The 16,877-nt window shown below is 38.4% G+C and overlaps 3 protein-coding genes across 3 annotated transcripts; 2 read left to right on the plus strand and 1 right to left on the minus strand.

The window, feature by feature from the left end:
- The first annotated feature begins 81 nt into the window (after positions 1–81).
- On the plus strand, positions 82–5,580 carry LOC143348472 (uncharacterized). Its single transcript, XM_076778699.1, has 8 exons — positions 82–442; positions 699–703; positions 3,356–3,445; positions 3,582–3,736; positions 3,812–3,986; positions 4,045–4,171; positions 4,296–4,474; positions 5,475–5,580. The coding sequence occupies exons 1-8, from the start codon at positions 231–233 to the stop codon at positions 5,555–5,557; spliced, it is 1,026 nt and encodes a 341-aa protein (XP_076634814.1). The 5' UTR covers positions 82–230; the 3' UTR covers positions 5,558–5,580.
- On the minus strand, positions 4,182–12,778 carry Swi2 (Protein singed wings 2). The gene is made up of 10 exons (XM_076778898.1): positions 12,531–12,778; positions 10,277–10,444; positions 10,040–10,202; positions 7,951–8,107; positions 7,731–7,879; positions 7,418–7,606; positions 7,162–7,320; positions 6,715–6,825; positions 6,560–6,649; positions 4,182–6,147 (listed from the first exon to the last, which is right to left on the minus strand). Exons 1-10 carry the CDS (start codon positions 12,548–12,550, stop codon positions 5,962–5,964), a joined length of 1,392 nt encoding a protein of 463 aa, XP_076635013.1. The 5' UTR covers positions 12,551–12,778; the 3' UTR covers positions 4,182–5,961.
- A 2,309-nt stretch (positions 12,779–15,087) lies between these two features.
- Positions 15,088–16,769, plus strand: Lwr (ubiquitin conjugating enzyme lesswright). The gene is made up of 5 exons (XM_076776423.1): positions 15,088–15,250; positions 15,340–15,408; positions 15,697–15,780; positions 15,848–16,110; positions 16,188–16,769. Exons 2-5 carry the CDS (start codon positions 15,343–15,345, stop codon positions 16,252–16,254), a joined length of 480 nt encoding a protein of 159 aa, XP_076632538.1. The 5' UTR covers positions 15,088–15,250; positions 15,340–15,342; the 3' UTR covers positions 16,255–16,769.
- Positions 16,770–16,877: the final 108 nt, after the last annotated feature.

Consider the following 16,877-nt stretch of genomic DNA (forward strand, 5'->3'; position numbering starts at 1 on the left):
TACACAAGATGGCGGATCATAAAAGAAAATTGCAAGCAGCTGGAAATTCAGATGCATCGAATTCAGCTCGCGAACGAACAAAGCCAACTGCGAGATTGTTAAAAATTCTTCAGTCTTTTGTTCGACGACTTGAATGCTCATAAACAGGTTTAGAACACGCGGAACAGCAAGGAATTAGACAGATGCTTGACGCGTCGTAAAGAGGCTATGTTAAGGCCTGTTCTGTTCGAATGTCAGAACACCGGAACTCTACGTGCCAAAAGAATGATCTCCCAAAGTCATTGCAAGGGGCTGAGGATGCTGATATAGTCTGGGGCATGATAACCGAGAGATTTCCGAATGCTGCTCCCCTCCTCTGCGAAATGGAGGCAGTGATCGATCGCGCCGAGGACCTCCTTCAACAACTACGAGCACCCTGCCAACGCGAGATTGGTTGGTTTGCGTTTTAAAATAATGGTCTTGTTAAGCCACGAACATTTCAATCTTTGCCTTAACCCCTTGTCCTACGATTTTAGTAAAAGTAAACTGTCCAACTACTGTATTCTTTATTAATATGTATTTGTAATGATCGTCGAAAAAAAGGAATATTTTAAAGGAAAATGTATCGTTATAGGAGAAATTAGACTTCATTACCATATTCGTGTGAAAAACTTACGATTTTTGCCTTTTTGGCTTAACATCTTGTCCTACGATTTTAGTAAAAGTAAACTGTCCAACTACTTTATTCTTTGTTAATATGTATTTGTAATGATCGTCGAAAAAAAAGGAAATTAAACTTCATTACGATATTCGCGTGAAAAACTTACGATTTTTGCCTTTTTGACTTAACCCCTTGCCCTACGATTTTAGTAAAAGTAAACTGTTCAACTATTTTATTCTTTGTTAATATGTAATTGTAATGATCGTCGAAAAAAAAGGAATATTTTAAAGGAAAATGTATCGTTATAGGAGAAATTAGACTTCATTACGATGTTCGTGTGAAAAACTTACGAGTCAAAAGTTATTAAGGTTATGAATTTTATTTTATCGTTCAAATTAGAAATTATACAGGGTGTTCGGCCACGCCTAGGAAAAACTTTAACGAGAGATTCTAGAAGCCAAAATAAGACAAAAATCAAGAATACCAATTTATTGATGGAGGCTTCGTTAAAAAGTTATTAACAATTAAATTCAAAAATTTCAAATCGTTCTAGAAAAATTATTTTTAGTTGAAGGGGTCAATGGCAATCATTTTTGGTAAATAGACATACCCTCGAAATCCTACCCACTTTCGAGAAAAAAATTCAAAAAGGTGTGACATTTTTCGACGGAAAAAAAAAATTTCAAATCGTTTTGGAAAAATTATTTTCGGTTGCGGGGGACAATTACAATCATTTTTGGTCATTACAGATACCCTCGAAATCCTACCCACTTTCGAGAAAAAAATTCGAAAAGGTGTGAAATTTTTCGACGAAAAAAAAAAATTCCAAATCATTTTGGAAAAATTGTTTTCGGTTGCGGGGGACAATTACAATCATTTTTGGTCATTACAGATATCCCCGAAATCCTACCCATTTTCCAGAAAAAAATTCGAGAAGATACTAAAATTTTTTGACAAAATTAAAAAATTTCAAATCATATTAAAAAAATTATATTTAGTTACAGAGGTCAATTACAAGCATTTTTGGTGAATAGACATACCCCCGAAATCCTACGCACTTTCGAGAAAAAAATTCGAGTAGGTAGACAAATTTTTCAACAAAATTGAAAAGTTTCAAATCGTCCTAAAAAAATTATTTTTAGTTGCGTGAGTCAATTGCAATCATTTTTGGTGAATAGACATACCCCCGAAATCCTACGTATTTTCGAGAAAAAAATTCGAGTAGGTAGACAAATTTTTCAACAAAATTGAAAAGTTTCAAATCGTCCTAAAAAAATTATTTTTAGTTGAAGGGGTCAATTGCAATCATTTTTGGTGAATAGACATACCCCCGAAATCCTACTCAGTTTCGAGAAAAAAATTCAGTACGGGTGAAACTTTAAACGTTAATAACTTTTTAACGAAGCCTCAATCAACAAACTAGTATTCTTGATTTTCGTCTTATTTTGGCCTCTAGAATCTAGGGGTGGTCGATCACCCTGTATTTTGGTTATTCGTACGTTTGCGAATTAACACTTTGAACGTTTCCATATGAGAATATGCGTATTTACGGGGGTTATTTTTATTGAATTCCTGATTAGAAACGTTGCATAATATGGAGTCGATATAACGATTATAATTTGATTTGCTAGAATTATACTGAAATCGAAGTACTCTTATTGATGATTCGAGTTCAATAGGGGCATTGTAATAATGACTAAGAATCAGTATTGATCAAAAGATAATGAAAATCACTGATTTAGTCGACGATAATCGGAACTGACTAGCGATTAACTTAATTGCCAATCACTAGGAATGATAATTTGGGTAACGATTAATTTATTTATTCGAGAGAAATAGATACACAATGCCCGTATATTGCTAATGAAATGTTTCATCATGATTCAGTATCATTCACAATTCCCGTGTCTAGAAACATCCACCTCCTTCTGTACTCCTGATTCGGAGGAATCGACTCTGATGATTTCCGCTAGGGGGTCGTTGAGCACCGAAAATGACGTACGTATCAGAGGTTAATCCGAATGATTCGATCGTCCCAAACGGACTGTGGCCTATTACAGAGCACAGAAAACGATGCCGACAGAAACATCGCGGGGACACAGATTTCTAGGAGCGACGTGTACGAAGAAATCTTCGAATCGAATCACGGCAACCAGAACTCGGTTTTCAGAGACCAGGCCGTTGAAGTTCGATCGAGCGCCTCGTCTAAGACTGATCGTTCCGCGTGCGAAAATTACGCGATCGCCGAGGAATCAGCTTCGTCGAAAGACGCACGTCCGTGGGGTTTAATTATAAAATCGAAATATTCTTTTGTAACGATTGTAAGACTGATCGCCGGTTCCCCGTAGACGTCGACCAAAGAACGAAGGAAGCGCGTAGCCTGGAGGCCTGGGAACAAGTTGTCAACAATGCTATGCGGAAATCGATCGTCGGTTGGGGCAGCGATAGATACGAACGAATCGCGTAAACGGGACACGGGCATATTTCTTTTTGGTTCGAGTAGAAAAATGATGCGAATAGTTGCCGCTAGAGGGCTATTGATTATCCTCTAAAATTCATGAAACGTAACGCAAATCCATTTTCCAATCTATTTCATTTTGTAAGAGCATCGTTAAATTGCTTCTGTCTGGAACCGAAATAGAGATACGACCGTTCCAGGTTTCGCGATCCATCCTGCGACTGTTCCACTTTACCGACTCGATCTTTTTACTTCAGGCAAGTGTCAATCGCACAAGGAGGCGGTCGCTGTCGATAAAAAGCGAAACAAAGACGTGGAGCATAGAATAGAAAGCGACATTGCGGATGGTAATTGTATTTCAACCTTTCAGAGTGCTGGATACTTAATTATGTGTAAAATTAAAGCAACACTGATATAGAAATTAATACTATTGTAATTGTATGGGCAATCGAAGTAGAATCGATATTAGAATATATTTCATAGAGCGCGAGGAGTCTTGCATCGTTCTGCATCGGCAAGGTAGATGCACGGATGTCGGTAATGTCGATGACTCTGCGATCGACATCGATTCGGACCAAAATGAGAGGAGCCAAGTCTCGATTGAAACTAAAGACGATACACTGAACGTTTCGTTTCAGGTACAGTGTTCCTGTTCGTCTGGTACCTTTAATTTATAGTCTACAGTTCGTTGTATTGTTTGAATTTAATTAAAGGGCAGCGGCGACGAAAGTTCAGCGAAATTCACGGGACAAAAGAATCCGTTGAGCATTTTCGAGGCGTATTCGAAACGATGCAAGGTTCCAATAATGTATCAGTATATTACCGAGGGCCCACATCGTCACAAATCAAACGTTTTCGTAATACGCGGCAGTCTGGCTGAATTTGCAAGTAAAACTTTAATATTGGGTGAATCTATTCGATATCTATTCGAATGTTAATTTCATAGCAACTGCTCGTGGCGACAGCGAAGAATCCGCCAAAAACAGCTTGGCTGCAACGATACTGAGGATGATTGCCAACCACCAGATGAACGACGGGGAATTTTCCACGCTGTTGCGTCTCTCGGATGAAGAGTACGTAACTCGTGCAATAACTAGACAATTTTATTTTTTCAAAACAGTGGGGAGAATAATACCGTGACTTGTATTTACATTACTTTACACGACGAAGTTTGTAACTATGGATTTGATTCGACAGAATGCTGGAAATAATTCGTTTCGGTACGACTAGCCCGAGGGAAACTGCCCAGCGAAAACTGTACCAAATCTGTCTCGAGATGAAAGAACCAGTACCGAAGTATTGCGTCGATAAAGCTCAAACTAACGAAGGGTACACTTACGTCGCTACTTGCACCGCTTTGGGATACACTAGCAAAGGTAATTCACGCGTTTGAGGATTAAAAACCTACGATTGCTTCTTAACCCTGTCCCGATTCAACGAGAACTGGCAGGAATTAGAACCAGAGAGGGTCACGTGACCGACGCTGTGGCCGCGGATGATTGGCTGCTGAACTCACTGCTCAGGGTCGCTTTTTAGCGATCCCTGAGAAGGGCCCTCGCGTGACACATTGAATCCAATCGAAGATGATTTAATCACAAATTAAAAATTTATTTTACTAGTCATTAAAACGTCTTGCGGTTGGAGAAAATACATTGAACGTGTAATATTGAGGTTGAGTACTCTTTGCTCAAAAAATTAGCTTCTTTTCTACTACATACGTATTTAGGGATCTGGCCATTACGTTTCAGTCCTGATGCAGCTGTTTATACAGGGTGTTCGGCCACCCCTGGGAAAAATTTTAGTGAGAGATTCTGGAGGCTAAAATAAGACGATTTGTTGATGAAGACTTCGTTAAAAAGTTATTAACAATTAAATTCAACAATTTCAAATCGTTCTGGAAAAATTATTTTCGATTGCGGGGGTCAATTGCAATCATTTTTGGTGAATACACGTACCTCCGAAATCCTATCCACTTTCGAGAAAAAAAATCGAGAAAGTACTGAAATTTTTCGGCGAAAAAAAAAATTTTTAATTAATTCTGAAAAAATTATTTTCAGTTGCGGGGGTCAATTACAATCATTTTTGGTGAATATACATACCCCCGAAATCTTGCGCATTTCCGAGAAAAAAATTCAATACCGGCGGAACTTCAAACGTTAATAACTTTTTAACGATGCCTCCATCAACAAATTGGTATTCTTGATTTTCGTCTTATTTTGGCCTCTAGAATCCCCCATTAAAATTTATCCCAGGGGTGGCCGATCACACTGTATTTCCTGCCAATTCTCGTTGAACAGGGTATCTATCTAACCTATACGGATACGGAGGTTTTACTGTATTCTTGCCATTTTTTCCATTAAGCTTTTGCATTTACAGGTCGCGGTTTCAGGGAATGTGTTGCCAAAAAATCAGCCGCTGACGAGTTGTACCGTCAACTGTATTGTTCAGACAAGAAATGAGGAATAAACGTTCTGGAAAATCCCTCGACTCTAAGAAGGGCTTCTGAAGGGTCTCGATGGCTTCCATACATACTTAGATTCGTTAACTTTGATCCTCATCGACAAATAAAATTTTCTATTATCAAATCGCAAAATGACTTTTCTTTCCGTACTCAATTATGATAAAATTTTAACTTGACAATATCTTCCATCGATGTGACTTTTTAAATTCACGATAACACTGCTTCTTCTTACAATTACTTCTAGTTTTACAAAGACAGAGAGCATATGCCTGCAGAGCTTGTGGATAGCCCCTGAACGGCCCTGAACTGTCCTCAAAAACCATTCGACAGAAATATACTAGGTCTAGCTGAAGAGATTTTGTTTTTAAAGCCATAGTTGAATTGGTTGACAGCAGTGCTCGGCTAAGGTATCTTGGCTACTATCCAAGGTAGCTTGCCGGTTTTCTTGAAAGACCAGTAGTCGTACAATAACTTTCCGATGATCAGGAATATCAGCGACGCAAGTATGATGTTCAGAACGTCCAAAGGATGCAGCAATGGATCCTCATCTGGCGAGGTGCAGATCTCTATGCGCGTCAGGTCGCGTATCTTGAAACGAGCCAAATTTTAAATAACCATGCAGTGTGTTCGGTACCAATACGGCAGAAATTTTAATGAGAGATTCTAGAGGGCAAAATAAGACGAAAATCAAGAATATTAATTTGTTAATCGAGGCTTCGTTTAAAAGTTATTAACGTTTAAAGTTCCGCCTGTAGAACGGCAATCTGCGAGCAGCTGCGCGCGCACGACAGTGGTTCTCACTCAGCACGTTCTACAGACGGATCTTTAAATGTTAATAACTTTCAAACGAAGCCTCAATCGACAAATTAGTATTCTTGATTTTCGTCTTATTTTGGCCTCTAGAATCTCCCTTTAAATTTTTGTCGTATAAATACCGAACACTCTGTATTTGCAAATGCATTAGATGTCTCGTTCCAGCGTTGTATAGCGAATTGCTTACAGTTTTGCCAGAATTCTCGTCGCCGTTCATTGGGGAACACCTGATGTCGTTGACGTCTTTCACGAGACTCGTGTACTTGATCAGCAGATCCTGAAATTAAGTTTTATTCCCCACAAATGGCCTTGCATAAGATTGTGTATATATCATTCGTTCACCTGAAAACCAGGCGTGAAGAGGCAGTCGCACCGCCACGGGTTGTTCGCAAGGTACAAGCTGACAGCGTTTCCGTTGTGCTGCAACACGTTCGCCAGAGCATACGTAGGCAGCTGAAACAATGTCGTGGATAAGCTGATCGTCTCTTAAGCATTTAAACCGTAATTAGCATATTAAACAGTGCAAGTGTATCGGAACGTAAATCCCCTGACTCAACCGGTAGGTAATAAAGATCAATGCTTAATCCCCTTGCCAAAGTGTGCTGTATCAAGGGCGGAGTCAGAATGTTCAAAATTTAATCATCAACTATTTATTTTTTAATATAGTTTTCCTTTCAGCCATTTATTTCCAAAGAAAGCTGAATTCGGAATTGCTAGGAGGGGAGCAAGTGGCCCATTTACTTCACCCTGACTACGCCCTTGTCCTAGATTACGAACAACGACACGAACATCGGTTAGCTTGTTTCCACGGAGGCTGAGCAAACGAAAACGATCCACCCAGCTCGATCCCTCCAGCTGGACGATCGACTCGATGAGATTGTTATCCAGGTACAGGTCTATCACTCCTCTGTAGACAGGGTTCGTCGTGAGCGGCGTCAGATCATTTATCTGCAACAGAACCAATCGGATCCGAGGTATAAGAGCGTTCTTAAATTGTTGAAGTAACATAACAGTTTTATAAATTGAATGTCAAGAATAAATCGACCTTGTTTCCATTCAAACGAAGAGTGGTGGTGTTCGCTGGCAAGAAACCCGGCATTTCCGTCAGGTCACGATGACTGCAGTTCACCGAAGCAAACGCCATCAGTTGCCTCTGTATGTGTTTCCCGCCCTGGCCCACGACGTACACCAGCTCACAGTCGCACACAGTCCTCGTGCACTCCTCTTTCAGCGTCTGCAAGAGGGAAATGTGCCTTTGGTCGCTGCAGAATTTTATAAATATTAGTGTGCAGCGTTTTCCAAACTTGGAGACAAGACTCATGGGGACGCCCTAATAAATGACGACCATTCTCGTTTACTTTGATTATTTCCACGACTTGGACCAGCGGTCTGCCTTCGTAGGGGGCGGTGCAACGAAGGTTGTCCTTGTCAGCGATTTTCCGACTCAAGGAGCCCTTCTCTTGGTTCAGTATCCACGTTGTGTCCTCCGTGCATCTCAAGGGATTACCTTCGGGAACGATCTTGCATTGAGTATGGGGGGGAACATGAACACAGAAGCTGCAAGATCAGGTGTCTTACCGGAAAGATAAACATGACGCAACGAAGGAACGTCGAACGCTGCAACGTCGATCTCCCCAAAGGTGTTGTTCCTCAGATCGAGGACCTTCAATTTCGAGAGATTGGCAAAGATTTGGTCGGGCAGTGTTTGCAGCCTGGTCCCAGTTATGTTCACAACCTGATAACAAATCTTATTCTTTCGATTTTTTTCTTTTAAATTCTAAGTAGGTGCCCAAAATTTTCGACAAAATTAAAAAATTTTAAATCGTCCTAAAAAAATTATATTTAGTTACAGAGGTCAATTACAAGCATTTTTGGTGAATAGACATACCCCCGAAATCCTGCGCACTTTCGAGAAAAAAATTCGAGTAGGTGCCCAAATTTTTCGACAAAATTAAAAAATTTTAAATCGTCCTAAAAAAATTATATTTAGTTACAGAGGTCAATTACAAGCATTTTTGGTGAATAGACATACACCCGAAATCCTGCGCACTTTCGAGAAAAAAATTCGAGTAGGTGCCCAAATTTTTCGACAAAATTAAAAAATTTTAAATCGTCCTAAAAAAATTATATTTAGTTACAGAGGTCAATTACAAGCATTTTTGGTGAATAGACATACACCCGAAATCCTGCGCACTTTCGAGAAAAAAATTCGAGTAGGCGCCCAAATTTTTCGACAAAATTAAAAAATTTTAAATCGTCCTAAAAAAATTATATTTAGTTACAGAGGTCAATTACAAGCATTTTTGGTGAATAGACATACACCCGAAATCCTGCGCACTTTCGAGAAAAAAATTCGAGTAGGTGCCCAAATTTTTCGACAAAATTAAAAAATTTTAAATCGTCCTAAAAAAATTATATTTAGTTACAGAGGTCAATTACAAGCATTTTTGGTGAATAGACATACACCCGAAATCCTGCGCACTTTCGAGAAAAAAAATCGAGTAGGTGGACAAATTTTTCGACAGAATTAAAAAGTTTCAAATCGTTCTGGAAAAATTATATTTAGTTACAGAGGTCAATTACAAGCATTTTTGGTGAATAGACATACCCCCGAAATCCTGCGCACTTTCGAGAAAAAAAATCGAGTAGGTGGACAAATTTTTCGACAGAATTAAAAAGTTTCAAATCGTTCAGGAAAAATTATTTTCAGCTGCACAGACCAATTACAATCATTTTTGGTGAATAGATACACCTCTGAAATCTTACTCACTTTTGAGAAAAAAATTCTTCTCTGAAAACATAACGTGTGGTGAGAAATGTTGCCCTGAAATTTCATGCGTACGTTTAAAACATAATAACTTCTGAACGAAGCTTCAATCGACAAATTGGTATTCTTGATTTTCGTCTTATTTTGGCCTCTAGAATCGCTCATGTAAATTTTTCTCAGGGTTGACCGAACACCCTGTTATAGAAATGAAGGGGTCAGTAAAACGCTTGCGAGAGAGACAAGTGCGTAGCCCTCTAGTTGTGAGTACGGGAGATGACGCTACAACTCTAAGAATAAAACAAGTATCAAGTGCCCCTTAACAAAAGAAAATAAATCTTGTCTACGCCCCCACTCAAAATAACTAATGCTATCATAATACGTTCATTTGTACGCTATGCTACTTTTGTATACAACATTTTTCTCTGCTGTGCCTAAAAATAACATATACAGAATATCTCATAAAACTGGATCAAACCCCAGCGTTCTATTCTTTCAACGTTACGGTTTGGTTTACTTCTCCGGGGCACAAAATGTAAAGAAAAATTTTTATTTATCATTCTCGTTTATAATTCAATGATTATCGTTCGTTCCTAGATTTATTTTTGTATTTCTAAAAGAAATTTTTACACCCAGAAGCTTCACTACCAATGAATTTATTTTTTAAACAGGATACCGCAGAATAAATATACAATATACAGTCTGAAGCACTTAAAATTCCCACGTCGAATAACATATAAATTAGACGTTGTATGCAAACCTATTGTACAGGGTGGGGGGCACGTGAATGTCTTTGTTATTTATGGTCGTGTAAATAAATATTCGTAGGCAGTTTTTCAATGTTAAATACTCAAGAACATGTTTTACGCAATGTAGAAGAAAATTTTAATCTAAATTTCGTACCTCGATCGATCGAGCTTCCGCCGGAAAGGTCGACGTGAACTCAGTCAAATTGCCATTCGCCATTATTAATTTTTGCAAGGAGGGAAACGTTTGCAGAGTGGAGTGCGGATCGAACGTCTCCGCGGGCCAATGGCAGAGAACCAAAGTTCGCACGTGTTCCCCCCTAAAAAACCGTCACGATAAATTTTCGTTTTTAAAACATTTGCTCGCAAACAACGAAACGGACGCGATAATCACCCGGATCTCCATTCGTCGTCGAGACCGTGAAAGCAGACGAGACAATGATCGTGTTTCCTGAAGTCACAATTGGCGCTGGTTGTGTTTGAAGACAGTTGACGCAAATCGCAGTTTACTTCGTTCGTGGACGCAGACGACAATTGCGCGCCCAAGAGCGTAAACATCGTCCTGTTTGATGCACGGATTCATTTGATAATTGTTTTGTTTGCTTCTGTACTTTGCGAAGACGAAATATATCGCTAGTCACATGTTTTTCTTGGACATTTCGATTAATATTAAACATTCAAACATTTGGACACGCGAAGCATTTGGAATACTTAAATTATCGATTAAGTAAACACTTAAAAGGCCATTTTGACCATTTGGATTTTTGGCAATTCGAATTACTTTGATGATCGTTTGGATATTTTCTTTTTTTCTAATATTGACAAACGCATAAATACCAATGCAGTATAGAATAAATAATAAATGTCGAAAACAGTACGTGATTGATTGTTCCCCCAAGCGGTCACCCATCTAAGCATCGACCGCGCCCAACGTTGCTTAACTTTGGTGATCAAACGAGAAGCGATGTTTCGAACGTGCTATGACCGTTATAATTTACTTGAGTATTTAAAATCAAAGATTTGTCCTTTTGCTTGTATACTTGCACGCCCGTGTATCGAAGCACGTGGCCATGTTGTATATTTGCACATTTATCATTTCTATCATCGTGTTCTCACGTAATTTTCGATGCACCATTGAAATACCAATAGAATATTATCTAATCTTTCGGTGGTTAATTCCTCCGCCAACACGGAAGCATTTACAATGCGATCTTGTTACTTATCTAATCACTGTTGTCTCAAGACTTCTGTTATTAGAATGTTTCGCGAAGATCGATCCCGTCTATCGAATCACCGCTACACCTAAGAGGAAATACAAATTTTCCTCCGTGGTCGAATTTTACTACTAATTAGCCAATCGACGCGACGTTTACACGACTGATTTTCAATTTCGTGCAAATATTAGCTTGGGACGCAAATAGATCCAAGACCAAAGAAAACTTTGAATCATTTTTTTTTCACAAATATTTGGATATTTTTTACATTTAGAGACTCTAACAATTTTGATTTTTAGATACTTGTATCGTTCAACGTTCGAATTTTTGAATGTTTAAAATTTTGTTATGTACGGGATGTTCGGCCACACCTGGGAAAAATTTTAATAGGGGATTCCAGAGGCCAAAATAAGACGAAAATCAAGAATACCAATTTGTCAATGAAGGCTTCGTTAAAAAGTTATTAACGTTTAAAGTCCCGACCGTACTGAATTTTTTTTTCGAAAATGCGCAAGATTTCGGGGGTATGTCTATTCACCAAAAATTATTATAATTGACTCCCGCAACCGAAAATAATTTTTCCAAAACGATTTGAAATTTTTTTTTTCCGTCGAAAAATTTTACTTCTCGAATTTTTTTCTAGAAAATGGGTAGGATTTCGGGGGTATGTCTAATGACCAAAAATGATTGTAATTGACTCCCGCAACCGAAAATAATTTTTCCAAAACGATTTGAAATTTTTTTTTCCGTCGAAAAATTTTACTTCTCGAATTTTTTTCTAGAAAATGGGTAGGATTTCGGGGGTATGTCTAATGACCAAAAATGATTGTAATTGACCCCCGCAACCGAGAATAATTTTTCCAGAACGATTCGAAATTTTTGAATTTAATTGTTAATAACTTTTTAAGGAAGTCTCCATCAACAAATTGGTATTCTTGATTTTCGTCTTATTTTGGCCTCTAGAATCCCCCATTAAAGTTTTTCCCACGGGTGACCGAACACCCTGTATATACACGAATACAAAAAATAGTACATATTGTAATGGCGCGACATAATCGAAATAGGCACTCAAGGAGAAGAATACAATCAACGAGAACATCTGGACGATAATCGACAACTGTCCATAATCTGTCCATAATCTGAACTAAAGAAGAATATAATTTTTTAACACACTCGAAATACATCGAATATTCAATAAAATAAAAAGATATCGAGAAACGACGTTCCATTAGTACCGTCACAAAAAATCAAATTACGTGTTGTCATTCTGTCGTTTGAAAATTAGTACAATTAATTACGATAAGTGCAAAGGGTACTTCTAATTTCTTATTATTAGTTTTTTGTAAAGGTACGATGATCTAACAACGAAAAAGCCGCGTGAGAAATTGTTAAAAAAATATTTAAAACGCTACCAGAGAAGAAAAGTTTACTTACAAGACGAGGACACCGAGCATCGTCGATCCTTCGAGTTAAAAACGCTCGCGAAATGAACGAAAAAGACACGAAAGTAACGTTGGTAAGAAAAAACCGCGCGAATCATCCATAAGTGTTGAACTTTTTAACCTCTTAATACCGGCGATCGATCGGTTCGCAGACGAAACGACATGGTTCAAACGATTGCACAAGCGTCGATCGACAATCCGGCGATGCTAATAAGAAAATCGAAGCTGGTCCTCGCTGCTCAGCAGACGATCGACTAAGACTCACGGCAGAAGGGTTTAACTGGAAAAGAACATATTGCAGGATACGGGCGCAGACGCAGAAATTCAATTTACATAGTGCATTAATGCACGCCGCGATAATTAGGTGTTTTCTGATGGACGAGACTGCGATTCGAAACGATCTAGGCCAGACACCGGGGTCTGAAAGTAAAATAACGAGAAACGAGTATTTCGTCGGCAACGATCATTAGAAACGAATATTTTGTTGCATCGATAATCGGAGGTCGAATATTTTGTATTTAGAAAAAGATTTTACGTGCAATTTGTTTCAAATATAAAATTGGCAGCTAATTCGTCATCGTCACAGAGGCGCCATCTGGCGCCGGTGGACCTCCGTCGATGTCATGCTACTCTGATAGAAGAAGCAACTTACGATGGATGGCTCAGTGTGGCGGAGGAAGCGAGCCGTTCTACGCTCGAAACACCTCCGCCCACGTCATGCGACCCTAACGATAGAAGTAGATTTTGAGTCGAGTCTGCGATTATCTTATTTCAAACGACAAATTATGCGGAAGTACAAGTACACGCGACATAATCGAAATCGAGGGAACCGTAAATTCGGCTAATGAAATCGAATAATCGTGTAGGGAAAAGTATAATCGATAACAGGGGGATGGGTCGTACATACGTATCTCGTCGAACCTTGTCGCTTTATTTCTGTTTCCATGCAACATGCATCGATGCGCCGATGTATACCGAACTGAACGTACATTTTGGGAGGCCAAATAATCGATAACATTTATCGCGGGAGTCGCTGCTATTGCAGATCATAGCAACAGATTCGTCTTCTCGCTTTGAGTGCCTTGTTAACTCTGGCATACTCTCACGTTTCATTTTGCACCTTGTCTCAATTTTCTAATCAGAAATCAACTGTTAAATGTAAATGAAAGGGATGTGCCGTATGATTAATATAAATGTAGCGAGTTTAAACAATTAAGGCTAATGCTTCTGTCGTTATGTTTTCCTAAGCATGGACAATTAATATCGCACGTAACAAATCGGAATTAGATATCTTTGTCTACCGTTTTCCTTTCTATTCGGTATAGAAGTGTTTCTCATAATGGGGTCAACAGGCTCCTCACAGTCTTTGAATAGTTAGCAATCTGTTATAATGTAGGGTTAGGTTCTCGAAACAATTATGGAAAACTTTTATTTTGAATGACTGTTACGAAGGACCTAAATTTCGAACTAGTTATTGTTAATTTATGTAATGTAAATGTTTGTCGTTTCTAGACATTCGTAAACTAATAGGGTTATGAATGTAGGGAGAAGTTGTTCAGAATATTGATCTTTACAATTAAAAAACTATCGATTTTTTACTTGTGTTCCAAATTTCCAGGTATATGGTCCTTTAAATATTTCTTCTATTTCAGATTTCTTAGTCGGATATATTTCTTCATCTTTTAATGTATTACTGTTTACTTTCTAATTGTTACAATGTGCAGACGCTGGAACTACTAGTGAATCCCTAACTATGGAACAAACGATCTCTCATTTGTTCCGATGATCTTTTAATACATTCCATTAATTACCAAAATGGATCATTGCAGGTCCAGGGTGTGAAAGTTTACGTAAACTTATACCAACTGGAAAAGTATACTTCCAAACGTATAACTTTCTTTTGTCGTACATTTTCTTTCCAGCTGATATTCTGAGGATGATTTTTAACCAAACGATCGATAAATCAACATAAAAATTTCGTTAAGTCTGGAAAATTGTCCTTATTATGCAAGCCAAAATTTCTACTAATTTAATAATAGTTAAAACACACGTGCAATTGACCGACCAATCATCGAATTGGACAAAACATGCTCTTAGTTTTGATTGGCCAGGCTCTACATTGTTCCAAGCCATTTTCATTTCACTATGAAATTGATAAACATCGAAGTCTATACAAAATTGATCCAGCAATCATAAGTTCATAAATTTGTAAAACCTCTATTATTTATAAATTTAATAATTTAAGAAGAATATTTATAAAATATTCAAAGATATTCTCAAGGATAATTTTTAATTAGATGATGGGAACGTCAATATAAAGGTTTGAAGAATTGTCTTCCTGTTTATTATGCAAACCAGAATGTCTATTAATATTAATTTTATTAAAAGTCACATGTAATTTACCAGCCAATCATGGAATTGGTCAAAACGTGTCCTTAGTTTTCATTGGCGCGACTCTGCAGGATTCGTTCCAGCCTCGTGTTGACTTTTACCGACAGAGATCCTAGTGCAATGGGTTCAGTATTTGCAAAAAAAGTATTCGTATCGAGGATCCGTACAGTCCCCGGAACCCGGTTGCAAATCCATAAGTTTTCCGAACACGCACCCCAAACACGATCGCTTTCACCCTTGTGCCGCCCGAGTGTTTGATGAAATTTCGGCGCAGAAAGTGTCTGAAATTCAAAGTCGAGATCGGTATCGACGAACGCCGTGGTAACGTCACTGATTCGCGTACGCGCGCCGTCACGACTACGTTTCGCGCCTAAATACGTTACGTTAACGCGAACGCATACTTGTTGCAGATTATGTCAGGCATCGCAATTGCCAGGCTCGCCGAAGAGCGAAAAGCATGGAGGAAAGATCATCCTTTCGTAAGATATCCATTATGCCGTTATTCCATTCCCAAACTACGGATCTCCGTTCACTGTTTTCGATTATTCTCGATTCCTAGCACGACACTTCGAAATCGTTCCAACGTCTCAATTGATAATAGAAAAATACGTGTCTTCTTGGTCGAACGCAACTTGATCGCGAACGAGAATTTTTGTTTCCTATCTCGACGGACGTTAACGATCGAATTGCTCGTTCGAGAACCTAACCTAATCGCCACACGCATTATTGCTTCGCTGGCGGTGGGCATTGATATTTTCGTTTTACAGGGATTCGTCGCGCGACCAATTAAAAACCAAGATGGAACCCTCAATCTGATGAGCTGGGAATGCGCAATACCCGGGAAGAAATCTGTAAGTTACAGTTCACAATGATCTAGTTGTTGTTCTAACGGTGCTGTCTGAACATCCAATTTCACAGACACCGTGGGAGGGTGGATTGTACAAGCTACGAATGATCTTCAAAGATGATTATCCATCCAGTCCTCCGAAATGTAAATTTGAACCTCCCTTGTTTCACCCCAACGTTTATCCATCTGGCACTGTGTGTTTGTCGCTCTTAGACGAAGAGAAAGATTGGAGGCCTGCTATTACCATCAAACAGATCTTACTCGGTATACAAGATTTACTGAACGAACCTAACGTAAAAGATCCAGCTCAAGCAGAGGCATATACAATATACTGGTACTATTTACGTTTCGTGTGATCTTAGCTAAAGATTTGGAGCTAAACGAATACTAGTATCGCTTTTGTTGTTTCAGCCAAAATCGTTTGGAATACGAGAAACGCGTGAAAGCCCAGGCTAGGGCAATGGCTCCGCAAGAATAAGTTTACATTAAGTCTCGTTAAATTCAAATATTCCAATTATATAAAAAGTTTATCGTATATATCTATAGTGTATTCTAATATCAATCTTACATTTCTTATCTTTTTTATAAGTAACATTAGTATACGAAGTAGCTAATTTACTATTGTCTGCAGTTTAGTTTACATAAAAATTCTCACATGTAATTGCTAAATTCCCTTTATAAACCACGTGTCACATTAAACACGGAAAACAAGTCCGTCACATGCTGTTGCGTTGCATTATTTTTCTTTCAGCCGCGCGTATCTCAACGATTGCTCTGTTTCTTTATCGAGGATCCGATCTATTTATTTTTAAGTTAAAAATTTTCAATCGTAAGATACAGCGGCAGTTACCGACAAGTCCTCAGAACGAAAGATGGAAACGCGTTTGTTCTTTGACCATTAAACAGCCAACGTACCCGAAATATATGTATTTAAAATTTCTTGTAAAAATTGTACAAATTTTACGAAATAAAATATCCCAATTCATCTGGCTCCTTCAATTGGCAATTATTTCAAAACTACTTAGAAACGTACGTAATTCTCGGCGATGAACACAGTATTTCCGGTTTTCGATTCGTACGTTATCGAATAACGAAAATTAG

Source organism: Colletes latitarsis, chromosome 11 (genome assembly GCF_051014445.1).
Source record: "Colletes latitarsis isolate SP2378_abdomen chromosome 11, iyColLati1, whole genome shotgun sequence".
Taxonomy (NCBI): domain Eukaryota; kingdom Metazoa; phylum Arthropoda; class Insecta; order Hymenoptera; family Colletidae; genus Colletes; species Colletes latitarsis.